Raw genomic sequence first — 26,333 nt, forward strand, 5'->3', positions numbered from 1 at the left:
TAAAAAGTGGACATGGTGGTGCATGACTTTAGTCCCAGCACACAGAGACAGAGGCAGCTATCTCTGAGTTCAAGGCCAGCCTGATCTACAGAGTGAGTTCCAGAACAGCCAGGGCTACACAGAGAGACCCTGTCTTGAAACCCCAGTCTTTAAAAGCCAAACAAACAAACAAACAAACAAAACAACTTAAGAGCCATGGACATAGAAGAATGAAAAGAGATACGAGCCAGAGACTACTGAGTAAAATAATAGCAGAAAATCTCCCAAATTGGGAGATGGACATCCAGATACTGGGGATTTCAGAATCTCAGATCCCCAGGTATCACAATACAGCGAGAGAGAGAGAGAGAGAGAGAGAGAGAGAGAGAGAGAGAGAGAGANAATACAGCGAGAGAGAGAGAGAGAGAGAGAGAGAGAGAGAGAGAGAGAGAGAGAAAGAGAAAGAGAAAGAGAAAGAGGAGAGAGAGAGAGAGAGAGAGAGAGAGAGAGAGAGAGAGAGAGAGAGACTATATGCAATGCCTGTGGCAGCCAGGAAGGGGCATTAGACTCTTCTAGAATTGGAGTTAGAGGTGACTGTGAAGCCACCTGATATTGGTACAGAGCATTAAATGTGATTCCTCTACTAGAATAGTGTTTGCTTCTCTGTTTCTGTGATAAATACCATAACCAAAAGCAATTTGGGGAGGAAAGGGTTTATTTCACTTTATACTTCTAGAGGATGGTTGGTTACTGAGGGAAGTCAAGGCAGACACTATAGAGGAATTTTGCCTATTGGCTTGCTTCCCATGGTTTGCTCAGCTTGTTTTCTTATATAACACAGGATGGGATAGGACTGGCCTAGGAGTGGGATTGTCCACAGTGTGTTGAGCTCTCCAATGATAATTTCAAAATGCTCCAAAGACACTCCCACAGGCCAGCCTAATAGAGGCAGTTTCTGAATTAAGGTTCTCTTTTCCCAAGCTGACAAAAACTAACCAGTATATGAAGAAAATGCTTTTAATAACTGGATCATCACTCTAGCCCCACAGTAATATAGTTTCTAACATTAAGCGTATAGGAAAATAAAAGAATACTAAAGGTTGTAGGACAGAAATGTCAAGTTACATGGAAAAGCAAGCCCACTATAATAGTAGCGGATTTCTAAGCAGAAACCCAAATAAAATCCCCCCTAGGGGCTGGTGAGATGGCTCAGTGGGTAAGAGCACCCGACTGCTCTTCCAAAGGTGCAGAGTTCAAATCCCAGCAACCACATGGTGGCCCACAACCATCCTTAACGAGATCTGACTCCCTCTTCTGGAATGTCTGAAGACAGCTACAGNGTACTTACATATAATAAATAAATAAATCTTTGAAAAAAAAAATCCCCCCTAAAACAAACAAAACTATAAACCTAGGTTAATGATACCAGCAAAGTTATGCTTCATAATCAAAAGAGAAATGAAGACCTTTCATCATAAACTTAATTCATTGTTAATTAAAATTCATTAAGCAGTCTCTACAAAGGGCACTGAAAGGAATCCTAGACACTGAAGAGGACGAGAAAACAACCAGGAAACAATATATCTCACTAGAGGATTTGATAAGCAGATAAGACTGAATCCAGAATTAAATGACAGGAGCCAGTTCATATTTATGAATAGTAACTCTAACGCTTTAAGATTTCAAGTCTCTAACTGAAAGACGCAAACTGTCAAAGTGTTGGATTAAAAACCAAGACCCAAGTATTTTCCAGCTGCAGTAAATATACCTCACAGGCAGTAAAAGGATAGAAAAAGATACTTCCAGCAAATCAAGTCTGTAAGGAAGCAGGACTAGCCATGTTCACACCCAGCACAGCAGACTCCAAAATTAATTAGGGGACTTCACAAAATGAACAATTCATAAAAACATTTAACAGTTATAAGCATGCATGCATCAGATTCTGGAGTTACCCAAAGCCAAGAACATTACTGGACATAAGTGCTGACCCCAATACAACAGTTATGAATGGCATAACCCTTTGTTACAGCATGAATATAAAAATGGCCCTTTTAGGTTTATATGTTTGACTTCTTGGTCCCTGAACAACAGGTTATTTTTTTATTTTTTTTATTTTTTATGGAACCTTTATGAAGTTGATCCTCACTTGAAAGGTGAGTCACTAGGGTGGGCCTTGAGGTTTTTAACCTGACCACCTCTTGCCCTCTACCTCCTGGTCCATGGGATAAGCCCAGCTTGTACTGAAGAGCCAGCCACCCGGGTGGCATCTTCTATACCATAATGCATTTTATTCCTTCAAACCACCAACCCAAATTAGTCTCCTGTAAGTCGCCTTCTTGTCATGTATTTGTCACAGCAATGGGAAAATTAAGAAATGGAAATTTGATAGCAATCCGTGGAACCACTGTTGGCACTACCTGACTGAATTTTTAGGCCTTCAGAGCTGGTGCTGGAGGATAGCCCTAGAGCTCTCTAGACACCTGATGGGCCATTCTGGTATGAGTGGGAAAGACAAGAGTGTGGAAACATGGAGAGTGAAGGCCATGCTCAGGGCTTCAAAGGGCAACAAGGACTAGTAGGCACTCATGGCTGTCAGACAGTCTAGCAGTGCTACACTTGGGTCCTAAGACCTGCATAAGGCAGAGCGCAAAAGAGATGGGCTATTTTGTTTGGCAGGAAAATTTCAGAGTACCTGGCTGGCACATAGCAGCCAGGAAAGTGCTTTCCTAGATTCACTGCCAAGGTACTCAGTACTAGCACCGAAATACCCAATCTGCAACTGTGGTCCAAGGGATTTGAGCAACACCTTGAGCTGTCAGCGAACCTGATATTGTCCACACGGTCATGGTTTTGTAGGCAAGCAAAGTGCAACAGAGGCTGTTAGATGGGGTTTGCACCAGTTTTCAGTAAAACCATGTAACAGGGATGGCTTTCCTGTGTGGACACCTAGGCGTGCTATACCTGAAGCTGGGAAGGTGATAGCTAAGTTGTAGTGGGTTCCCCAAGACTCTGGAGATGCCAACAAGCTGCAGGCATTGGATGGAACTGCCCCAAGAGAGGCCACGTGTGTCAAAGGCACTGGAGCTGGCTGGAGGCTGGGCTCCAGAAGCCCGGCTGAGAACATGTGAGCTGTCACAAATTCCAAGTGCCAGGCAGGCTTTCAGTCTTGCCTTGCTACGGCGTTTTCTTCTTGTCTTGTTGTTGTTGGTAGTGGTGATGGTGATTTTGTGTGTGTGTGTGTGTTTTTGCTTTCCTTCATTCCTGCCTTTAGAGTGGGAATGTCTGCTCTGTGTCGGTCTATGTTGGAGGTAGCTTACTGTTTAATTTTATGGGGCTCACCAATCAAGTTTACTTTGAGCCTCAGAAGAGACTGGGCTTTAACCTTTCAACTAATGTTAGAGCTGTACTATAAGGGGACTTAGTGAGATGAACAAAATGCATTTTGCCTTGAGCTGGCCAGGGACCTATGGGGACCATTGGCTGTTGCCGCCTGCAGTCACACTAACTGGGTTCCCGAGTGGGAGGCAGGAGCTGTATGGGAGAAAACGGTGAGAGAAATAAAGGGTGCTGAGACATGATTTTCTGTTCAGGGCTTCAAAGTTTTACTAAGAGTCTGTGCTTATAAAGAGCGGGGAGGCCCATCCCCTGCCACTGTGGCCAGCCTGCAGGTGATCTGCAGGATGCTGTCTCAGAATATCTCAAGGGACTCTCAGCAGGTAGCCATGGTGTTTAGGAGGAGAGCAGTGGCAGGTGTAGAACAATAGAACCTGCTAAGTCAAGTCAGAAGGTTCCACCCCAGGTGGTCCTGTGCTTAGTGGCAACAAGGTCTGAATCAGCTTGCTTCAAGGCTGGGAGAGGCAACAATTGGCAAAGTGTTGAAGTTTGAAAGTGAGTGTTTCCCATAGGCTCATGTATCTGCACACTTGATCCCTCTGTCCTGCTGTTTTGGAAAGACCCTTACTATAGGAAGTGACTTGCAGTATTGGACTTTGTGGTTCATAGCCTGGGACTACTTCCTGTCTGCTCCCTGCTTCCTGCTCCTTGTAGAGATGTGCTAGCAGCTGCCGCAGTGGTCAGTCCTGTCTGCTACCATGCTTCCCACCATGCAGGAGACACCTCAGACTGTGAGCCAGAATAACCTTTTCCTTCCATGACTGCTTCTTGCCAGGCATTTGAGTTCAGCGATGAGAAAAACAGCTAACACACCTCCCAGATTTATATGTCATTGAGAAGAATACAAACAAAACCATCACAATTTAGCTGCATTACAGATCACATATGGACATCTACAGAGTATTCTATCTAACAGCTATAGAATACACATTTTTCTTACATTTTTCTTAGTAGCTCATGGAACTTTCTCCAAAATAGATCCTACTTTAGGACATAGGATTATTAACAAAAATAGAAGAAACATTGCTAGAGGTACAACAATACCTCATCTCTAATCATACTGTAGAGCAAAGCTAACAAAACCAGCATAGCGCTGGCACAAAGGGAAAGAAAAGAAAAGGAAGTAATAATGAACTAAGAGATAAGTGCATGCAATTGCAGCTGTGTGATTTTCAGAAGTACGGAAAATATACATTAAAGATAGTCTCTTTAATAAGTGGTTGCTGGGGAAACCAGGTTATCCACGTTCAGAAGACTGGAACTTGATTCCTTCCTCTCCCTGTAAAAAACATCAATTCAAAATGAATCAGAGACCTTTAATATAAGACATAAGCATCGAAACCACTAGTGGAAAGCAGAGAGGAAGGCACAGAGAGGAAGCAGAGGCAGAGGCAAACAGCCAGTGCTGTTCAGATGAGTGTAAACTAGTGCAGTCCCCCACGGGAATCAGTCTAAAACACGAGCTGCCCTGTAATCCAGCTGGGTCACTCCTGCTGTATACAAGGAGGGTCAAAGGTCTCAAATAAAGAGATACTGTCCACGTTCACTGTGGCATCATCCCAACTTAGTGGGTAAGGAAAATCCAGCATGTGTATACAAGACATGGCACTGCACCATGAAAAAGAAGGAGCGGTGAGGGAACTGGAAATCATGATGGTAAAGCAGAGTAAGCCAGGCTTGGGAAGACACACAGCACATGTTCTCTTATGTGAGGAGGCTGGGGAATAGGGAGGGGTAATGTGTAAGAGGGCAGGTGGTAACAATGAAAGGTACCTCACACATGTATGGGAGTGTCATTACGCAGTCCCCTATTGTATACAGTTATATGCTAAGAGTAACCCAACAGGCTAAAATCATCTTTGGTGTCTCATTTCTGGGAAATAAGACTGAGAGAAACATCTTTCTAACACCTGTGTGGCTTCCTGGGCTCCCTGTTTGGCTGCAGAAGGCCAGGCAGCCAGGTTGGAAAGCACCATGGACAAGTGGTAGTGCATCCAAGTGAGGCACAGCAGTTGCTTCCCAGGGCACTCCATATGGCCTAGGGCTGATGCCGAACTCTTTATAAGCTTGGGGGATTTCCTGGATGGTGAGCATGCAGATCAACCAGAAGTTACAGAGTTCGGCTGAGTGCTTTGTGTTGTGTAGGACCGCTTACAGGATGTCTGAACCTGTTTGCTTTCTTGCTTCTACGCACGCCTGCATACTCATTGGTTTGGTCTTACCACACTTGCCAAGCACAGCTCCTTTTATTTTAAATTAAATGTGTGTCTTGACACAGATAGGTTTGATCTGTTCAGGTGGCCTTAGGTCAGCTCTGGCAAGTGTGTTGAGGCTTAGATTTTTTTTGTTAGCCTCTGTACTAGCAATAAATTTGGGATTAAATCTGGCAGCCAGAGAGCAGCGTTACGTAACCCCTTTGTCTGTCTGTTCTTGCCAGTCTCCTTTATTCTTGCTGTTCTTGGATACCACGTGGCAGCTGCTCGAGCAGTACCCAGCTGCCTTCGAGTTCTCCGAGACTTACCTAGCAGTGCTGTGTGACAGCACCCGGATCTCGCTGTTCGGCACCTTCCTCTTCAATTCTCCTCATCAGCGGGTGAAGCAGAGCACAGTAAGTGACATGCTGTCTGCAGCTGCTGTCTGTGTGTACGCGTGCGTACCTTTTGTGTGTAGCATATGTATATGCATATATTCACGTGTGAGTGCAGCTGTACATGCATGTGAAGACCTAAAGTTGATTCTGCTGTCTTCCTTAGCCTCTTTCCACTCTGTTTTCTTGAGGCAAGTCTTATAAAATCTGGAGCTTCCATTTCTGTCTTGTCTAGTTAGCCAACTTGCCATGGGAAGTCTCTCCATCTCCTGGGTTTGAGGATCATGCTTGCCACCAGACCTGCCCTATGCTTATGTGGGTTCTGGGATCCAAACCATCATGCTTGCACAGCCAGTGCTGTGTCTACAGAGCCAGCTCTCCAGTGCCCCTCCCCCCTTTACAACTTCAAAATATAACTGAAGTACAGTTAATCGCATGCTTAATATGTATAATTTAAACTTACCTTTCAAAAATTTCAGAATACATTAAAGAATCTAATAAGTTTGTTTTTATTAGTGACCATTTATTTTCATCTATAAATTGCTCATAATAAATGTGTTTAAAGATATCAATTAGTTTAACCACTTTAACTTATTCTTATATATATATTCATATATATATAATATATAAATCTTTAAAAAAATTAAAGTAGACAATAAGAGTCAGTGATATTTTTTTCTCATCTATTTCTTCCAGGGAACTATCTTATGTAACTTGAGATAACCTGCTGTCACTGTGCTCAGAGGAGTAGGTCCTTATTCTATGTCACTAGGGTGACTGCTTGAGGATTGCCTTCCAGAGGAGCCCATGTCTGTCCTCTGCTACAGGAGGAGGACATGCTGTCACACAGCTGTTTGGGTTGTTGCATTTGCTATGGTGTGAACCCAGGTCACTATGCTCAAAGCCCAAAGTAGGACATCAGTGCTGTCTAAGGTTTGCAGTGCCATTTTAGTGAAGGTGTTTCTCTCCACCTAGCACCTTCCCTGCCCAGAGTGCAAAGCCTCCTTGGTCCACAGCTGGAACGTGAACAGCAGTGTGTGTCCCTTACTCAAGTGCCCATCATCCTCAGGGTGGTGCTCCCATGAAAGCTGAGTGCTCGAGCAGAGAACTCCCCTGCAGGTGGAGATGTGAGAAAAAGTGGGGTGTGCCTCTTCTCACACATGTGCTTTGCTTTGCAGGAGTTTGCTATCAGCAAAAACATTCAGCTGGGTGATGAAAAGGGCTTGAAATTCCCCTCTGTTTGGGACTGGGCTCTTCAGTTCACGGCGAAGGATCGTACTCTTTTCCACAACCCCTTCTACATTGGCAAGAGCACGCCTTGTGTACAGAATGGCTCCAGGAAGTCTTTTAAGCGCACGAAGGTAAACTGTAGACAGCAGCATTATTGGCAGTAGAGACCCTTGTTGCTACAGTACCAGACAGTGTCTTTGGGAGTGTTAGAAACAGTCGCTTCACCAGTAGACAGCTAGTGCAGCTTTTAACTGACATGACAATATCTTGACGTTTTCTTGGTGAGCCAGGCTCTTGAAGCCCAGTCAGCACAAGAGTTGACAGGTGGCAGTCCTGAGCCGACTTCTAGCTAGTCTTCCTAGAATCAGCCAGGTTAGAATTTCCCCTTACCCCTAAAGTCTTAGGAGCATGCACTTAAACAAGTAACTAGACAGGCTGTACTTGCCTTCCACTCTCCCTCTGACATAGTAATAACCTGGGAGAGTCAATCGAAAAACTGGTTCCAGAGAAGACCAGCCTAAGTGTCACAGGGGAAAGAAGGACCACGTCCTTCAAGTCTGAACCCTCCGTCACCTGTTTATCCTGGCTGGTTGCCATAGTGCCAGGAGTTCTGTTGGAAAGCAGTTACTCCAGTAGAGTAATGCCAGTGTCTGTCTTGTGTGCAGAAGAGCTACAGCTCCACACTGAGAGGAATGCCCTCATGCTTGAAGAATGGAATCCTCAGTGACCAAGAACTGCTTCCTCGGAGAAACTCACTAATCCTGAAGCTGAAGCCAGACCCGCCTCAGCACACCGACAGCCAGCACAGTGGAGCCGAGCAGTATTTTAAAGAGTGGTTCTCCAGACCAGCCAACCTACACGGCGTTATCCTGCCACGTCTCTCCGGAACACACATAAAATTGTGGAAACTCTGCTACTTCCGCTGGGTCCCTGAGGCCCAGATCAACCTCGGGGGCTCCATCATGGCCTTCCACAAGCTCTCTCTCCTGGCTGATGAGGTGGACATGCTGAGCAGGATGCTGAGGCAGCACCGCAGCGGCCCCTTGGAAGCCTGCTATGCAGAGCTGGACCAGAGCAGGATGTACTTCAGGGCCACGGGGCCACATGACACGCTGGGGACACCAGAGTTCCTCTCCTCTTCATTTCCATTTTCTCCTGTAGGAAATCTGTGCAGACGAAGCATTTTAGGAACACCATTAAGCAAATTTTTAAGTGGGGCCAAAATATGGTTATCTACTGAGACACTAGCAAATGAGGACTAAATTAAGGTATTTTCTGGACATATTGAGAGAAGCTGGACATTTCCCTCTCTGAACTGAAATTGCTAACTGAGGCATTTAAAACATTTTATATATAAGAAATTTGCACTAATATTTAAACCATGTTTAATCATGCTGCCTTCAGTTATTCTAAGGGCAGTGTGACTTTTGGGTTTGTCCTGTATCCTTTGGGTCTGGCTCATTTGGGTCATTTGCAACACGAATTCCCCATTGTTACACTTGATATCAAAATATTGAGGTTCCTCTGCCATGCGAATTTTGCCAACATCTATTTTCCTACCTACTAAAGGTTATCTGATAGTCAGATTACAATCCAGAGAAGGTAGATAGGGAAGTTAATAAATTAGTATATTTAATGCATTTCCAGATCATCTGATAAAACTCCCAGGAGGTCTCAGTTGGCATCCACGCGTTTAGCTAATGTTCTTAGCTTGTGTTCTGGGGTTAGATTTTCTTATTTTAATTCATCTCAGTTAGGACCTAAGATCACTGTGTTTTAAAATTATGGATTTGCTTCAATTCCATACAACTAACTTTAAAAGATGCACTGTAATTTTAAAGCATTCACTGTAGCTATTTAAACCTAGAAGTGCCTTTGACATTAAGATAAAAGTAACAAAGAAGCTAGAATAACAGTGGAATATAATTCTACTTTTCCAAATTGGGTTCTTTAGACCCCACTGTATATTGGAAATAGCTTTTTGCCAACAAGCTTACACCAATAGCCAGGAGTCTCCAGAGCTACAGTTTTGTCCCTCAGAAAGTCACCGTGTAATCTTAGAGGCTTTCCAGGTAGGAGATGCACAGCTCCAGCTGTGGCTGAGGGTACCCAGTCCATGGACAGGAGCATGCCACACTCTGACTACGGCTGCAGGGATGCTCTGGCCTCTACCTGAGCACCTCAGCTGTCATGCTGACGCAGGCCAACACTTCTCCTCAGAAATGACTGGCAGGGTCACGAGATGGACACATGCACAGACTAGAGGGGAAGGCTTCCTCAGTTGTTGCCATTTTAATACAGAGATGCACCCCTCCCAGGCTTGGGGGCAATGCCAAGAGGCTGAGAATCTGAAACCTTGGTCCAAACCATGATAAGAACCTGGTCAGCTTCACACAGCCCTGCGCTTCTGCACTTCCAAGTGCTCGTGTGTACAGGGCTTCTTCTCCCTGTTTAAAGGTGGACATGTCCTAATGGACGATGGCAGTGTCTCAAATTGCCACCTTGGATTTTGAAATACTTTATAGTAAAGTGTTGATTTAGTTTCTTTTTCTAAAACTGAATTTCTCAAAATAGTTTGACCTGTATATGTGCTGTTTAGCCGTTTTTACTGAATTGACCTTTTCTAACTTTAATAATGTCTCTGCATTTAACAGGGCAGATGTTCTTATGTCTTAAAAAGTTCTTATGGCTAAACTTAATGTTTTCATTCATCTGTTGCCTATAAAATCAGGGCTCTTGTCTACTTATACAAATAGCATTATCAGCAGTGAGGATGCGCCAGCCCTTGGCCACACGGTTAGCCCTGGTCCGAGACACCGGAGTGTCACCACTGGAACCCCATTTTCATGAAGCTGCCTTGCTACTTCTATAAGTTGTGCTAGATTTATTTTGCAGTTGAGGATTCATTTCTTTGTAATTTTCATCCCTCACATTTACTTCAGCTCCTTTCAGAACTTTTTTGTTAACTTACAAGAAGGTCAGGTACTATTAACACTACTTTATGATAGAAACTGCATATTTTTGTATGGTAATCAATTGTAAATGTTTTTCTATTTTGACTGGGTGGTTGTTACATCATGATTATTGTGCTACAGCTTACTATGCATAATATGTGAATCAGCTCCAGAGTCCTAGTGTGGCCTATGGGACAGCTGCCTGGCACCTCTGCTAACAAAAGTGACCCTGCGGTGACAGAAGAGGTAAGCGTGGCTGCGTGCAGCATACCAAAGAGCTCAGAAGCACTGTCTCTGAGGCCACAGGGGCAGAGCCTGTGCTGGCAGTGCCCATGCAAGGGCTGATGACACTGGGCATGCTAATGCTGACTCCAGAGGTCATACTGTCTTACTGTTGCTTTATGTTGGGAACCAATTCTAGAACCAAAAACTGCCTAACTTATGGAAAGGACATTAATTTGTACTGAGAAAAGATGAAAACTGTTCAACATGGTATTCAACAAGATCCTGTTGCTGTAGCAGTAACCTCAAGCAATTAAAACTTACTGTCATGACAAAACTAAAACCTTTGTGCCTAAACACAACTGATGAGCTGAAGCAGGCCAAGCAGGTTGACTGGATCCTGCTCAACAGAGTGGATGTAAAGGGGACTCTGACCGCTAAATAAAATCTCCATGGATACCGGTTATAGTTGTCACCAGTATGAACCCATGAAAGCACAGAGACTGGTGATGGAAGGCTGCAGCTCCCACCTGTACACACATACCATTCATTTGAATACTATCTAAGGTGGGGTGCAGTAACAGCTTTCACATCAGTTCAGAACTGGCTGCAGTAGTTCTTCCTATTCACTGAAGACTAACATGGGCATTCTGCTTCTCCGAGTTCCTAGAGACTGGAACCCCACATTGAGTTGAGCCAGATGTACAGTTAAGTCGCCGCTTCCCACATTGAGTTGAGGTCCTTTGTCTAACCTGAGACTCTCCCAGCACTGGTCGTGAGCAGCTCTATTACATTTACGATGTATCAAATTAACCTGATCTAGCCAATGGGGATGTTCCTAAAACTAATGTACAAATGCCTTGGCATTGGTCTTGCCTCTGTTAATCTAGCCCCAGGTGCTTATGGAATAGAGATATAAGTTACTGGCATAGTTTTGTTTACTCCATGTTTTATTAACAAGGAATTTCGCGAAGGGCACTGTGGCCCAGGGAAGCAGGTAGCCTAAGTGCAGACCTTCACTTCTCCCTCTTCTCCAAATCCAATCCCCCAATCTCACCCCCAGCTCAGGGACAGACCACCTGCTATAGACTGTTCTTCCCTTCTGCCCCATCTCCACTAGCTCATCCACACCTTCTCTTCCACCCTTTCCCCTCCTCAGCCCATTATCCCATCCCAAACAAGTGCCAGCGTTCCCTCCATTCTCTCCTCTAAATCCAACACCCCTGCTGCATCCCTAACTGTGTAGCTAACCACCTACTGTGACTTCTTACTTTTCTGCTCCCATCTCCAGTGGATCACATAGTTCTTCTCCAGCCTTCCTCCCCACTCATCCTGTTATCCTAACCACCAACTCCAGTGGGCGGGCATTCCTGGGATCCTGCCTGCCAAGCCTGCTACAGAACAAGTAGGCCAGTGAGGCAGGGAATTGAACTTCAGCTCTTCATTCTCCCACCTTTCCAAATCCCATCCCCTGGTCTCATCCCCAGGTCTCTAGCAAACTCCCTCTTATGGCTTCTCCTTAATCTTTGCCCCTATTTCCAGGGCACTAAGCAAAACTTAGTGGAGCACCCTGTTTTCTTCCTTCATATGAAACCCACTTACCCTCCTCCACCTCATTCCCTTTCGAATGCTAAGTGTCAGCTCCCCATACTTAGAATCATATTTTATCCAGAACCCCCAGTGGCCACACCTAGCAGTATCCCAGAATTCCCTAGTAGGCAGCACTCACCACACCATCCTAAGAGCCATAAAAGGCAACAGAAACCAAGGAACAAAACACCCAGCCAACAAAGATAAGACCAAATATCAGTGAGTAGAATTACGGTCATCTCAAATTCCTCCACATCAGCATAAAAACACATGAATAGCCAGGATAGTATGTCTCTACTGGGGCCCAGAAACCCTACCAAACAGTAGGCTCTGAGAATTTTAAGACAGCAGAAGAGCAAGACAAAGGCCTTAAAATAACCTTTATGATCAAGATAGAGGTCCTTAAAGGGGGTATGAATAAGTCTCTTAAAGAAATATATGGCAACAAACAATTAGAGGGAAATATGCAAAGCCGTTCAAGACCTAAATGTGGAAACAGAATCAACAAAGGAAGCCCAAGCTGAGGGAATATCTTAAATGAAAACGAATACATATACCCAAACTTACGGAACACAGTGGAGTCAGCTCTAAGAGGCAAGTTCAGATCACTGTGTGCCTACATAAAAAACTGGGGAGATATACTAATACTAGAAACTTAGCAGCACACCTGAACAAAGTAATCACACCAAGAGGAGTGGAAGGCAAGAAATAATCAAACTCAAGGCTGAAATGAATGAAATGGAAATAGAGAATACAAAGATCAGAGAAACAGAGTTGGTTCTTTGAGAAAAATCACAAGATAAACGCTTACCCAAACTAACTAAAAGGTCAAGAGAGAATATCCAAATTAACAAAATCAGAAACGAAAAGGGACATGACATCAGACACCAAGGAAATCCAAAGAATCATAAGGTCAAACTTTAAAAGAATGTAATCCAAAAAACTGGAAAATTTAAGAGAAAGGAATAATTTTCTCAATAGTATCACTTGCCAAAGTTAAATAAAAGCTGGGTAAACAATTTACATAGACCCCTACTGAAATAGAAGCAGTTATTACATCTCCCAACCAAAAAAAAAAAAAAAAAAAGTTAACACCAATATTCCTCAAATTATTCCCATAATATGAATAGAAAGAACTCTGAATAATTTTTCTTCAATCAGATTCAGCATATCTGCCTTTATGGTGAAGTCTTTGATCCACTTGGAGTTGAGTTCTGTTCAGGGTGATAAATATGGACCTATCTGCATTCTTCTACATACAGCATGGAAAATTTTGGTAATAGCCTTGAACTCCTTGGCATAGGAAAAGACTTTCTGAACAGAACACTGTTAGCAGTCACTAAGATCAACAATTAATAAACAATTAATATATATATATATATATATATATATATATATATATATGGTCCTATATATATATATATATATATATATATATATATATATATGGTCCTTTATCTATATCTATATCTATCTATCTATCTATATATATATATATATATATAGGTCATATATATATATGAATTTCACTCTACAGTGAAAGAGTGTGTAGAATCTGTAATTTGTCAAATCAAGCATCAAATTTTTTATATAGAAGAATAACAAGAAACCAGGCAAACACATCCCCTAAGTTACAGTGACGCAAAACAAAAGGAATGTATACATCAAAAGATTGTGGGGACCAGGCTGTGGTTTACCACTAAGAAAGGAGCCAGGTGTAATGCTAGTCTATTGTTAAGCCCACCACCAGGGGTTCTTAGTAAATGCCTGATTATGCTGTTCCTTTGAGCCTAGTGAAGAAATCTGTCTGGGGGGGGGGGGGCGATTCCCTAACTCTTTCATGGTTAACCCACCTATTCACTAGGCCATTATGTATTCCCTTGTTTGGGTGAGAGTCGGCTACTGTCCTAAGTAATCACAGCAGACTAGCCCTGAGCTATTCTAGCTCCGTTCTTTGTAATGCCTAATTAGCTTCACCAGTCTGTACTAGAAGTAAATATGAATGTTACTGAATAGGTAACCTCACTGAATTCCTACTGAATTCCAAGCTCCTCGGCTTCAAGGATTTTCTAGGATGTTGGAACACTGGTGGAGGCTCATGTATGTCAGAATTCAATCTTTAAAGGCACTTATAATAAAACAATACTGAAAGAGAGCATACACCATACTAACTCGGGGACAGAGTTTGAGTATACGGGCCATGAGAATGCCAAGGTTCCAGGAGGCGTAGTTTCCTTGAAACTCTTTGCCTCGTGAATGCTTCCAGGCCTCTCGGCCTATCAAGCAGACTTCACTGGAGTGGCTGTAGCACATAATGTCCTTGAGGTTTATCCATGTTGTTATAAATGACAATACTGCCTTATTTCTAGATCAAAATATTCCATTATGTTAAATAAAATGTACTAGAAATACTCAATTTTTTTCTCACTTTTAAAATTTTCTCTCTTCACACTTAAGTTTCATTACTATACATTTGCATATTATTGCATCGAAAGTCACAATGCCTAGTTTAGAATTCTGGATTTGCTACTGATGTAATCACTCTGGGAACAGTATTTAACCTCTCTTGAGCGTCTCATACTGTGATGTGTGGGTACGAAGAGAACCTTGTCAGGCAGGGATGCATGAGTGGAAGGAATCCCAACCTGGATTCATGCGTCTCACATTAAGAAGGCATCCCCTGAGGCTGACCAAAATGAGTGGACCCTGGAAAAGACTGACAATCCTCTTAAGCTTCGTTTGTGTCGTAGGGTACACAAGGGCAAGTAACCCCCACGCCCCCAAAAGATTGACTTGGCAGGTGTTGTCCCAAGCAGGAGAAGTTACTTGGGTCTCACTAAAGATGCCACCCCCACCACCTGGTGGCCTGCGCTAACCCCAGATGCCTTGCCCTGTTGGGGTGGGCCATTCTATGGGTTTCTCCCCACCCTCGCCCTGAAAATTTTTTTTTTTTTTTTTTTTTTTTTTTGGTTTTTCGAGACAGGGTTTCTCTGTATAGCCCTGGCTGTCCTGGAACTCACTTTGTAGACCAGGCTGGCCTCGAACTCAGAAATCCACCTGCCTCTGCCTCCCGAGTGCTGGGATTAAAGGCATGTGCCACCACGCCCGGCTTTGACACGGAAACTTCTAAGCGGACTAAGCCTCCCAATTCAGATTATTCTGCCTGCAATGACCAGATTTCCTATGGAAAGATTGTATGCTGTTTCGCAAAAGCTAAAGATGACATGGCGAACAGTGAGTTTTATGTGTGTCCCAGGGGTGGGAGAGAAAGGAACGCAGTGAAAACATGCGGAGGGTCAGATCATTTCTTTTGCAGAGAATGGGGGTGTGAGACCACAGGGCAGGTGTATTGGAATCCCTCCTCCACCTGGGACCTCATCACGGTCCGCAGGAATTGGACTGGTGACCCATGGAACAGGTGTTATAACAGTGGCCATTGCCAGCCCCTTCACACAGAATTCACACAGAAGGGAAAACAGTTTGGAGGCTGGGATAAAGGCAGGATGTGGGGATTGAGGTACTATGTGTCTGGGATGAACCCCAGATTCACTTTCCAAATTAGACTTAAAGTTGAGACTCTGCCGGGGCAGCCCGTTGGTCCCAATAAGGTGCTATCTGACCAGGGCTCACTCACACTTTCCCGGCTGCCCCCTTCCACAGTGGCACCCTCCCTGGGTCCTGGTACCACCACCACCCCCAATACTGACACTGCTCCAACTGCTCTCTCAAAACCTCAGACTGAGCCTGTCCCGAGGACCAGGGACTGGCTCTTCAATTTGACCTTGGGGGCATACTGGGCTCTCAATAACACCAGGGCAAATGACACAAATTTTTGTTGGCTCTGCTTGTCAGCAGGGCCACCTTATTATGAGGGAATTGCCACCAGCCTGAGTTTTAACAATACTACTAGTCACTCTAATTGTGACTGGGGAGGCACGGACAGACTGATCCTGACCGAAGTGACCAGGCAGGGTACCTGTGTAGGGACAGTGCCCCCGAAATCTGAGCACCTCTGTAATCAGACTATTCTAGTTCACACCTCCACTAATTTCTACTTGGCCCCTAACGGGGAATGGTGGACCTGCAGCACGGGGCTCACCCCGTGCATAGCTACTGGCATTTTCAATGATTCTGGTGATTTTTGTGTATTAGTTCAGCTATTGCCCAGAATTTACTACCATGAGCCTGAGGGACTAGAAGACCATTTTGATAATCAGGTGACTAGGTACAGGCAAGAACCTGTTACTCTCACTCTAGCTGTGCTCCTGGGGGCAGGAGTGGTAGCGGGAATCCGAACTGGTACTGATCACATGAGACCAACATCTTTCTGCATTACATGAGGCTGTAAATGAAGATACTGAGGCTATACAAAAATCTGTCAGCACCTTGGAAAAATCCCTAACCTCCCTTTCTGAGGTCATGTTGCAGAATAGGAGAGGCTTAGACCTCTTGTTCCTAAAAGAAGGGGGCCTCTGTGCAGCTCTAAAAGAAGAGGGCTGCTTCTATGCAGATCATACAGGTGTAGTTAGGGATTCCATGCAGAGGCTCAAAGAAAGACTAAAGAGAAGAAAACAGGATTGAGAAGCCCACCAAGGATGGTCATCACTGGGCCACTGATAATTCTGCTTTTGCTCTTAACTTTTGGACCCTGCTTGATTAATCGACTAGTTGCTTCTGTTAGAGACAGAATTAATACAGTACAGCTCATGGTACTTAGGCAGCAATACCAGACTCTGAGTCCTCAAGAAGAAGATAACCTTTAGAATTCTAAGATTAGAATTATTAAGTAGAAAATGAGGGGAATGAAGGGAAATGAAATTTAAGATGAAATTTAAGGCCTATGATTCATGTAACTTATGTTAAATAGTCCAAAGAAAAAGTTGTTTGTGAGCTTAGAAGCCTGAGGCTGAGAACATAGTGGAACAGGCCCAGGCTTGTCTGGGCAGGCCCATTGTTAAAACATTCCTGGGGCTGACTGGCCATAAAGATAAAAGAAGAATGTAGGAACTAGTCTGGGCTATCGTGGCTGAGTCATCAGCCATCTGGCCCAGCACCTCCTTCTGCCCATTGCCTACCTGACGGAGTTTGAAGTTACACATTAACCAGATGTTCCGCTGACCTAGATAAGCTTCTGGCCCTCGGGATTCCTGACACCCTGACTTGTACAAACTATTCTGCTGATGTGTAATCATTCTGCTGATGTTCAAATGAGCCAATCGTGTGAAACCACACCAATTCCTCCTAGCCTCCAACCCTCCCCCTATAAAAACCCCTAGCTTTCGAGCCTCGTGGTTGATTCCTCTGTCTCCTGCGTGAGATACTTATCGGCCCGAAGCTCCGTCATTAAACTACCTCATGTATTTGCATAAAGAAGGTCTCTCGAATTTCCTTGGGTGGGCCCTTTCCCGAGACTTGAGTGGGAGTCCCCGAAAGGGGGTCCTACACTAACACCCACATTTCTGCTAGTAACCCCAATAAAAATTCATCGGCTTACCAAAATAAATAAGCAAGCAAACAAACAAATAATATATCTATAATGGGACTTGATGAAACTGAGAGGCTGCTGCATGGTAAAGGACACTGTCATTCAAAGTGGCAGCCTAGAGAAAGGGAGAAGATGCCTGACCAACTTCACATTCAATAGAGGACTAAGAACCAAATATATAAAGAACTCAGAACTAGGTGTCATGAAAACAGGCAACCAAAATATAAACAATGAGACATAGATCTAAACATTAGACTCTCAGAAGAGGAAATGCAAGCGGCTGAGAGTGCTTCATAAGCTAGCCAGTGTGGTGGCAACGTCCTGAGACCCCAGCACTTGGTAGGTAAAGGTAGAAGAGTTCAAGGTCAGCATAGGTTACATAAAGTCCTGCTCAAAATCTGTCCACTGTCAAAATCAAACAAAACCCAGCTTCCAGCAGGGACAGACAGCTGGTTTTGTCACGCTGCCTGAGCCCTACGTTTTCTGCAGTCCACTGAACTCAGGTGGCTCCTGACTTCCTCATCTGTCTGTGATGGCCTCCTTCTTAGGCCACATCTATTTCAGTAAGTCCCAGGTTAGTTTTCGTGCACAGAAAGTGTCCTCCTTCCTGCACAGAGAAAAGATGAAAATCTGAGATGGCTGCACTTTTTTTTTTTAAATATAAGGGATCCGAAAAAACAATATCAGTTTTGTTTTGAATCTACATTTGCTCTTGAAAAAGAGTATTTCTGACACTTCAACTGAAATACTCTGGATCCTTCCCCACTTGAAATAATTTGTTTCAGCCCCCCCCCCCCATCAGATTTGGGGGTCAGAGTGCATGGCTTAACATCCTGGCTATCTCCATCAGACCTGCCAATAGAATTATTGTAATGCCCACCTCCAGCTATCACACAAATCAAACAAAGCCCACTGAGCATTGTTAACATCTTAAACACATTTTTATTTGTTGTGTGTATATGAGCATGTGTACACCATGGCACACGGGTGAAGTACAGAGTCTGTTCTTTCCTACGGTGTGGGTCTTAGACTTCACTAGGGTCTGGCTTGGGAACCAAACACCTGTGTGTTTATCAATCTGCACGATCCACAGCACATCGAGTGGTCAGAGCACTCACAATGAGCTGCTGCTTCCTTCCTTCCTCTTTATCTCCCTCTCCCTCCCCCCTTTCTTTTCTTTTCTTTTCTTTTCTTTTCTTTTCTTTTCTTTTCTTTTCTTTCTCTCTTTCTTTCTTTCTCTCTTTCTTTCTTTCTTTTCTGAGACAGTCTCACTTTGTAGCCTGGTCTGACCTTAAACTCAAGGTAATCCTCCTGTCTTAGCCTCCCAAGTGCTGGGATTACAGGTGTGAGCCACCATTCCCAGCTACATAATGTGCTCTGACCAGCAGAAACATTTTCGTTCTCTAAATAAAGTCCCCCACCCCTTTTCCTTCCTCTAGTAACTGTTACCATGGATTGTATTATAATTGGTTATTTTCATAGATTCCTCCTCTCCCAAAGCTTCTTTGTGACCACAGGAGACAAAAATCATATACTACCTTTCGGGCCTTTAAACTCCTCTACCTGGCACACAGTAGGCAGTCAGTTCATGAATACGTGGGTCGACCTGGTAAGCAGCTCCCTGGCATATGGGCAGCAGAGCACAGGTCTCGCCAGGGCTGGGCTCAGCGGGGTGAGCAGGAAGAGGAGAGCTGACTTCACTTTCAGGAATGGGCTATTTCAGTTTTCTTTGATGAGGTAAACCGTCTCACAGTCAACTGTGAGAGCTGAGTGAGGTTCCTGACCAACTTCTGACAACGTTAGAATACCTCAGGAGGGTACTGTTTTCTAACATCTTGGCACACATTTTTAATCACACATAATCCAAAAGCTCGAAGCTTGATATGTATTGTGATACTTCACCTGAAGTATTCTGGATCCTTCCTTTAAATAAAGAATCTGGTTTTGGTTGTTTTTACTTTTCCCCTATGGAAATCAAAATCCCTATGGGTCCTGCCCTTCTTGGATAACCATGAGACAACCCCAAATTCAGGGATTGCCATTGCCAGAGCATTTAGTAGAGAAACATTTATATTTCTTTTTTTTTTTTAAACAAAAACAAAAACAAAAAACCTAAAGTGTCAACTAAGTTCATCAAGTTCATTATTCCTCTGGCGTTGTTTGTTTGCTTTTTGTTTTTTCGTTTTTGTTTTTGTTTTTATAAAGCTTAACAACACAGAAGGGTTCAGCTCCTACAGCGTCCACTCAGACTTCTATATTTTCAACAGTCCACCTACCCACCCACAGGGGATCCAGTGTTCTCCGGCAGAGGCCAAATTTGGTGACACACAGAAACTGTACAAGGATGAGTCATTCCGATCTCAGGTGTCAGGACAGGTCCAAGTGGAGACAATGCAAACAACTTTATCCTCTTGACAATCTTGTCCCAGTGGACGATGGCCAGATGTCCCCAGTGGGACATCTTTTATCTGACAATCTTGTCCCAGTGGATGGCCAGATGTCCCCAGTGTGACAACTTTTATCCATCTGAAAATCTTGTCCCAGTGGATGGCCAGATGTCCCCAGTGTGACATTTTTATCCATCTGAAGATCTTGTCCCAGTAGATGGCCAGATGTCCCCAGTGTAGCATCTTTCAGCCAAGACCTTTGCTCTTAGCACCAACTGCAACCACATGGCACACTTCTACATCAGCCCCCAGCTTTTGGAGTTCGTCCAGCCAGATCATCTGCTTACATGAAAGGCGATCACTGGGACCTTTAACTTCCACCAGCTGCAAGAGAAGTTTCCAGACTCATCAACATCTTACTGATACAGAAAGGGACCCAGTGAGCTATAGTCACTTAAACTGCTGCCTATCTAGATGAGTCACTGTACACATTTACAACAAATAGATATGCAACTAAGACATACCTTAGGAAATTATTCTTTGGAAACTAGACAGTTCTTGGGTAAACTGAGTAGCAACTGAGGTGGTTTGATGGTGCACACTGGGTTGCTCTTTCCTACTTTAACTCCCAATTTGTTATGTTTGCATCTGAACCTAAACTTAACATTGCAATGTAGAAAGAAGGACCTGGCCCTGCCAGTCAGCCCCAAGGCTCCATTCCCTCCAGTCCTATCCACCCAGGACCACATAGGCATTTGCTGAGGACACTTCTCTCTGTCTCTCATATGTACTGTTTCTTAGGACTCAAGGCTCTGCTACTCTCATCTCAGAGATCTTCCTGTGCACTTTCTCATTATTATAAAACCAAACGGTTCCCTTTTTGATGTTTTTAAAAGACTAGGGGCATGGAGTTATCAGAAGACAACTTGCAGTCTGGAGATTTAACCCAGGTTGTTAGGCTTAGTGGCAACCGTGTTTACCTACCGTGCAGGAACCCAAGATGGGGTCCTGGACACAGAAACTGATGCAGAGGCCATGGAGGGGTGCTGCTTACTGGACTGCTCTCATGGCTTGCTCAGCCTGCTTTCTTAAAGAACCCAGGACCACAAGGGTCACAATCACCCTGTAAGGCTAACATGCAGGAAGTGAGGATGGGGTCCCCAGAGCAAGTTAACTAGCTAGCTCGACAAGCTAAACTGCTGAGCACTTGGTTCAGTTACGGCCCTGCCTTGACATATATGGTGGAAGGCATCAAGGAAGAAACCCAGTGTCAAACTCAAGCCTCCACAGGCACACTCACCTGAACACATATGTACCCACATACATACATATAAGCACCTCTTCCCCCAACACACATGCACACACATAAGGCTCAGTTATATGCTGCTTGGCTTGGAGAAATACTTCAGTCAGTGAAGTACTTGTCATCCAAGCAGGACAACTGGATTTTGATACCCAGAGGCATTATGGAAGCAAGGCATAGTGGTGCACACTTGCTATCCTGGAGCCTGGAGTTGGGTAGATATGGATCTCTAGGCTGTGGGAGGGAGTAGTAACTGACAGGCAGCAAGTGCTCCAAGAAGACTCAGGATGTAGAAAAACTGATCTTATTCTGGGTACCACAGGGGACTGCTGACTGCAAGTCCCATCTCTAAAGTCAGACTCACCAGCCAGAGACAGCTCACCTCTGACCTGGAAGCGTACATAAATGAGAGTAAGTGGATATAGGCAAGGAGGAGGCCCTTCTTTCAAGGTCACAGTGTTAGATTCTATCTGATACCAGAAAAAAAGCCAGTGCGGGAAAGTTGGCGTTCATGGAGATCAGATGCCCAAACCTATAGGGTTGGCAGAGTAGAATGGGCAAACAGTTCAGCTCTAAAGGAGCTGGGAAGTTAGGTAACTTTTGTAGCTAAACACTAAGGGAGAAACAGAAGCCCAGGCCGAAGAATATATAAATTCAGTTCTTCACTCAATAACCCTGGAGTTCTACTGCATGAGGAACAAAAATATTCTCAGCAGAGACAGCACCAATAGAACTGAACAGCCAGCTACTCCTCAACAAAAAAGTTATTTTAACCCACACCCCAAGCAGACAGAAAAATACCTCAACAGATCACAAAATACATAAAATGTAAACACAGAACTTTTAGAACAAAACACAAGAAAACCTCTTTGTGCTTTCAGATCAGAAATCTCACACCAAAGGTATGATCCATTAAAGAACACTGAATTTAATCAAAATTTAAAATTTCTGGTCCTCAAAAGATACTATGATAATAAAAAAATCAAATCAGACTAGGATGAAATCTGAGTCAGAAGAAGGGGAGAGAAGGGAGAGAGGAAGAGAGGGAAAGAGGGGCAACTACAGGGGAGACAGGGATAGTGAGGGCACACATGCAGTGTGTGATAAAACCACATGGTGAGAGGCCACAGGCACAGCAACAGGTCCAGCCCAGGGTATGCGGTTTCCCAGGCTCCTGGGGCCCTGGGCACACACACTGTGTGACTCTTGGTGTGCCTTGCAGCTGGTGGCTTATTCTCGTAATGGAATGTCGTACTGGTAGACTATCACCTCCACGATGGGGTGTCTTGCTTGCACCCCAGCTCCTCAGAGAAGCTTCTGAGCACCCCAGCCCTCAGCCTAGTATCCAGGAATCCGATCCTTCCAACAGTCAGAAGAAAACACCCAGCACGTGAACCGTGGCATAGCTGCTGCTGAAATTACAAATGGTGTTCTCTACTGACCTTGCAATGGTGGCTCTGAGAATTCCACACCACCAAGTCAGGGAGGCCCCCTCGGCAGTGGCGAAAGTCAGCAGCCAGGCGCCTGCACACACCACTGAGGACAGGACCTCCGAGGCAGGAGACAAGATCCTAACCACGATACAAAAGGAGAGTTAGCCACCTTGAGGACAGAGACCCCAAGATGGGCTTGAGTGGCCATCAGAGGACACCAGTACAATTCAACAAACACGGGCCCCAGGAACACCACAAGTAGCTCTGCTGCCAGACCAGGCTCCAGAGTGGCTGGCAGACGCCCATAGGCAAGCTCTGAGAAAGGATTCTCTGTGGTCAGTTAACGACCTCTGCCTGGTGTTAGAAGAGGGAGTGTGACTCGGCACTCAGGAGTGATGAGCCCTTATACAATTGCCAGAGCACAGCCAGCACTGCGAAGGGATCACTGACCACATCTCTGCAGAGTATTACCTGAGCTTGCTGAAGGGAGGTGAAGCGGTCCCAGCTGACCAGAGAAGCCACTCTGCCTTGCTGGGCCTGCCATGCTTCGGTCACCCAGGCCCGCAGGCTCTCAGCAGGGGCGCTGTGGATCAGCTGCAGCCTGGCTTCCAGGGCCTGCTCCCTGCTCGAGAAGAAGCTGTCCGTGAGCAAATCCAGCGGGGACGCCTGTCAGGAAGAGGAAGGGAGCTTTTCTAACACGCCTGGGGAGGGCGCTTAAACAGGGGATGCTGGAGTTCCAGGAGATATGGAAGCTGGCCAATTGGTTGATACTTTTTTTTTTCCTCAGAAGAGATGAGTTAAAATGATCAGACTCAAGGAATCTTAGTCTGGGTTTTTAGTGATTGTTTTTGCTGTGAGTGGAATTGGTTGAGCTCCATCTGGTGCTGGTGGGACTCTGTGTGAGAGCCCTTGGTTGGATGTTGGAGCAAGGCCAGGTGCTCAGCTAAGGGTGCTCGGTGCTTGAGTCAAATGTAATACTGAAGGGAAACTAGGCTTGGGATTAAAATCTACCAGTTCCCGTTTAAAAACAAAAGGTCCTTTTCCAATGCAATTAGAACTACTGAGGGTAGAGCCCAAAGATGACCAAGAGCCAGGCTGCTGCTGGCTTGAGACCCTGGTGCAGAGGAAGGCGTGAGGCACAGGCATGCACAGGAGAGGCCCTGGCGCAATGGTGTTAGGCGTTACCTGGTAGGCATTTCTGAAGACGTCTGGTATTCCATCCATGAAGATGATATCCCACAGCAGGAGGCCACACAGGGTGCTGAAGGTGGACCCTTCTCCATGAATCCCTACAGCAGCATCACACGAGGAGAAAAACACCCACTTTATCTGGTTAAGAATATTGTGATGCCAGCCAAAGAATACACATGGAGGGACTCATGGCTCCAGCTGCATATGTAGCAGAGGATGGCCTAGTTGGTCATCAGTGGAAGGAGAGACCCTTGGTCCTGTGAAGGCTCAATGCCCTAGTGCAGGGGACTGCCAGGGCCAGGAAGCAGGAGTGGGTGGCTTGGTAAGCAGGAGGAGGGGGGAAGGGTAGGGGATAGGGGGTTTTCAGAGGGGAAACCAGGAAAGGAGATAACATTTGATATGTAAATAAAGAAAATATCTAATAAAAAAAAGAGAGAAAGAAAAAAAAAGAATATCATGATGACCTAATGTAAATTTTTCTCTTTCAGGGAAAGAACGGAGATATTAGCATCTGTGAAAGACATGCTATTCTCATGCTACTTCCAGCTCGCTCTTCACACGATATTCTTTGCACATAGAAGTTTTATTTAAGGGGAAAACTTCAAATGGGCATTGGAGAGTCACAGAGCAGTGGTTCTCAATAGTGGTGGACAGCCCACGGGGCCGTTTGCTTCCTACTCGGCCTCTGGAGGTTCTAAGTGAGTGGGCAAACTAGGCTGTGTGCAAAATTCATAAGCAGGCTCTGGCACAGGCTTCTGGCAACCTACAAGAAATGATTCCCCAACAGGGAATAACAAAAGGCCAGGCATTGTGGCAGCCCCACAGCCTCAGGTTTACCCAACACTCTTTCCATTCACTGGGCTCACCAGTCATGAAGCCAATTTGGCCTGATGAGGTTACTATGGTGTTCCTGATATGCAAGGCTTCTATGGAAACTGTCAACTGTAAAGACCACCTAGTTCTAGTGCCCTCCTCTTGCTGAAGACACAATCATGGGGAGACATCCTCACTGAACATGAACAGTTGGGTCCTAGGAGCACTGCAAGGCAGCAGCAGGGTCTGGAGAGAGGAAGGTCTTGGTATAGACTTCAGACCTGTGTCTCCGAGTGCTGCTTTACCAAGCTCCTCTCTCTAAGCTGGGTGTCTCTGCACAGCCACAAACAGCCCAGCAAAGGAAGACAGCTATGTGGTCATCCCTCCGCCTTCCTATCATGCTCACACTGGCAGCGAAGCTCCCAGAGAGCACGGGGGAGAAAGCAACAAGGGAGTCAGATGCTCAGGCGGCAAGCACACTGGTCCTCCTGCCCACCCGGAGGCGGTGACTGCAGCCTGTGGCTGTTCTACCCTGAACTCCAGAGCTGTGCAGGGCCTTGTTTGTCCCCTCCCAGTTCTGGCTCTTGTCTCGGTGGCCTGTTTCCATGGTACAAAAGGATGCAGTGAACAGGGCTTGCTCAGCCTGGCTGAAACAAGCCTTCCAGCTACCAAGAACATTCACATCAGGGTACCGGGCTCTGGTCTGCTGGGAAGAAAGCTGGACCTAACTTCCAGGTTTTGTCCCTGTGTGAAAACCGCTCCACCACTGACACGGAGGTCAGACTCATTCCTGACCACTGCTATGCTCTGAATTCTGACTACAGTCATTTTTTGGAGTAATCCTCCTGCCTTATTCAGAAATAGCTTCCCCTAGAGGGTTTGAAATTTCCTCTACATAAATCCCTCTACAATAAAACCCAGCAGCAAGTCACATCAATTTTCCAATATATTAGAATGTAATATAACTTTAAAACATCGTATGTGGAACTATCTTATGCTCTGGAAAAAGAATTCCCTGCTGTTTTTCAGGCTCCTGGATAAACTGGAAACATTTTCTTGTGCTGAATTCCTCTGGCCAGGAGCTGGGACAGTCGCCATGTCTCTGTGACATCACCATCCTGCTCCTTTCAGGCTCTCTGCATCTCGATGTTCTCACCCATGTCAGCCATTCTTCCCTAGAGTGTCACCTGCCCTCTGAGCAGGAAATCCTTGGTGAGCAGATTAACTCTAACACTCCGCAGGAAGAAACCTGGTTCTGCAAAACCTTCCCTTCACAGCCCATCTAACTGAGACCTGGTTTCAACAACAGCTGCACAGCCACCACATGGCTTAGACCCTGAGTCCTTTTGCCACGGTGCCCCTCACATCACTTGTCCTCCTGCCATGCTGTCCTTAGGGCTCTGGGGTGCTTCAGTACGTGATACACACTCAGACCCTCAGCACGCCTCCACATTCCTGACTTGGTTGTTCCTGGGCCTTCTGTGCCAGGCAGGCAGGTGGTTGAGGACCTAGCCCGCAGGGAATCTCATGATTCTGCATTGGTCAGCGCGAGTTTCTCACTGGACATTCACGCTCAATGGGCAGACCAGCAGGCCCTCCAGCATCCCTCCTCTCTACCCTGCAACAGACCACCAGGCTCCCAGCTCCGACACTTGTGTTCTTGGAAGCTAGCAGATTTCATTTCAAGCTCCTCACACCTATGATCTTACCATGTGCCCGTTGAGATGTCTGTGCCCCTCAGATGTCCTGGCCCTCAAGGACAGCTT

At 45.2% G+C, this 26,333-nt stretch overlaps 2 protein-coding genes across 4 annotated transcripts in view; one reads left to right on the forward strand and one right to left on the reverse strand.

Moving 5' to 3' along the window:
• The window catches only part of Mtmr10 (myotubularin related protein 10), a 51,489-nt gene extending 40,661 nt beyond the window's left edge, over positions 1-10,828 (forward strand). For both annotated transcript variants that reach the window (XM_021194403.2, XM_029539248.1), the window contains exons 14-16: positions 5,810-5,980; positions 7,138-7,320; positions 7,855-10,828. In XM_021194403.2, the coding sequence (XP_021050062.1) occupies positions 5,810-5,980; positions 7,138-7,320; positions 7,855-8,451 (951 nt within the window). In that variant the 3' untranslated portion in view covers positions 8,452-10,828. The remainder of the gene's footprint in view (positions 1-5,809; positions 5,981-7,137; positions 7,321-7,854) is intronic.
• Positions 10,829-18,732: 7,904 nt separating this feature from the next.
• Positions 18,733-26,333, reverse strand: part of Fan1 (FANCD2 and FANCI associated nuclease 1) — a 30,470-nt gene continuing 22,869 nt past the window's right edge. For both annotated transcript variants that reach the window (XM_021208981.2, XM_029531332.1), the window contains 4 exons: positions 23,749-23,852; positions 23,035-23,229; positions 22,573-22,701; positions 18,733-20,211 (listed from right to left, as the gene is read on the reverse strand). In XM_021208981.2, the coding sequence (XP_021064640.1) occupies positions 20,074-20,211; positions 22,573-22,701; positions 23,035-23,229; positions 23,749-23,852 (566 nt within the window). In that variant the 3' untranslated portion in view covers positions 18,733-20,073. The remainder of the gene's footprint in view (positions 20,212-22,572; positions 22,702-23,034; positions 23,230-23,748; positions 23,853-26,333) is intronic.

The sequence above is a fragment of the Mus pahari genome, chromosome 1 (assembly GCF_900095145.1).
Source record: "Mus pahari chromosome 1, PAHARI_EIJ_v1.1, whole genome shotgun sequence".
NCBI classification, from domain to species: Eukaryota; Metazoa; Chordata; class Mammalia; order Rodentia; family Muridae; genus Mus; species Mus pahari.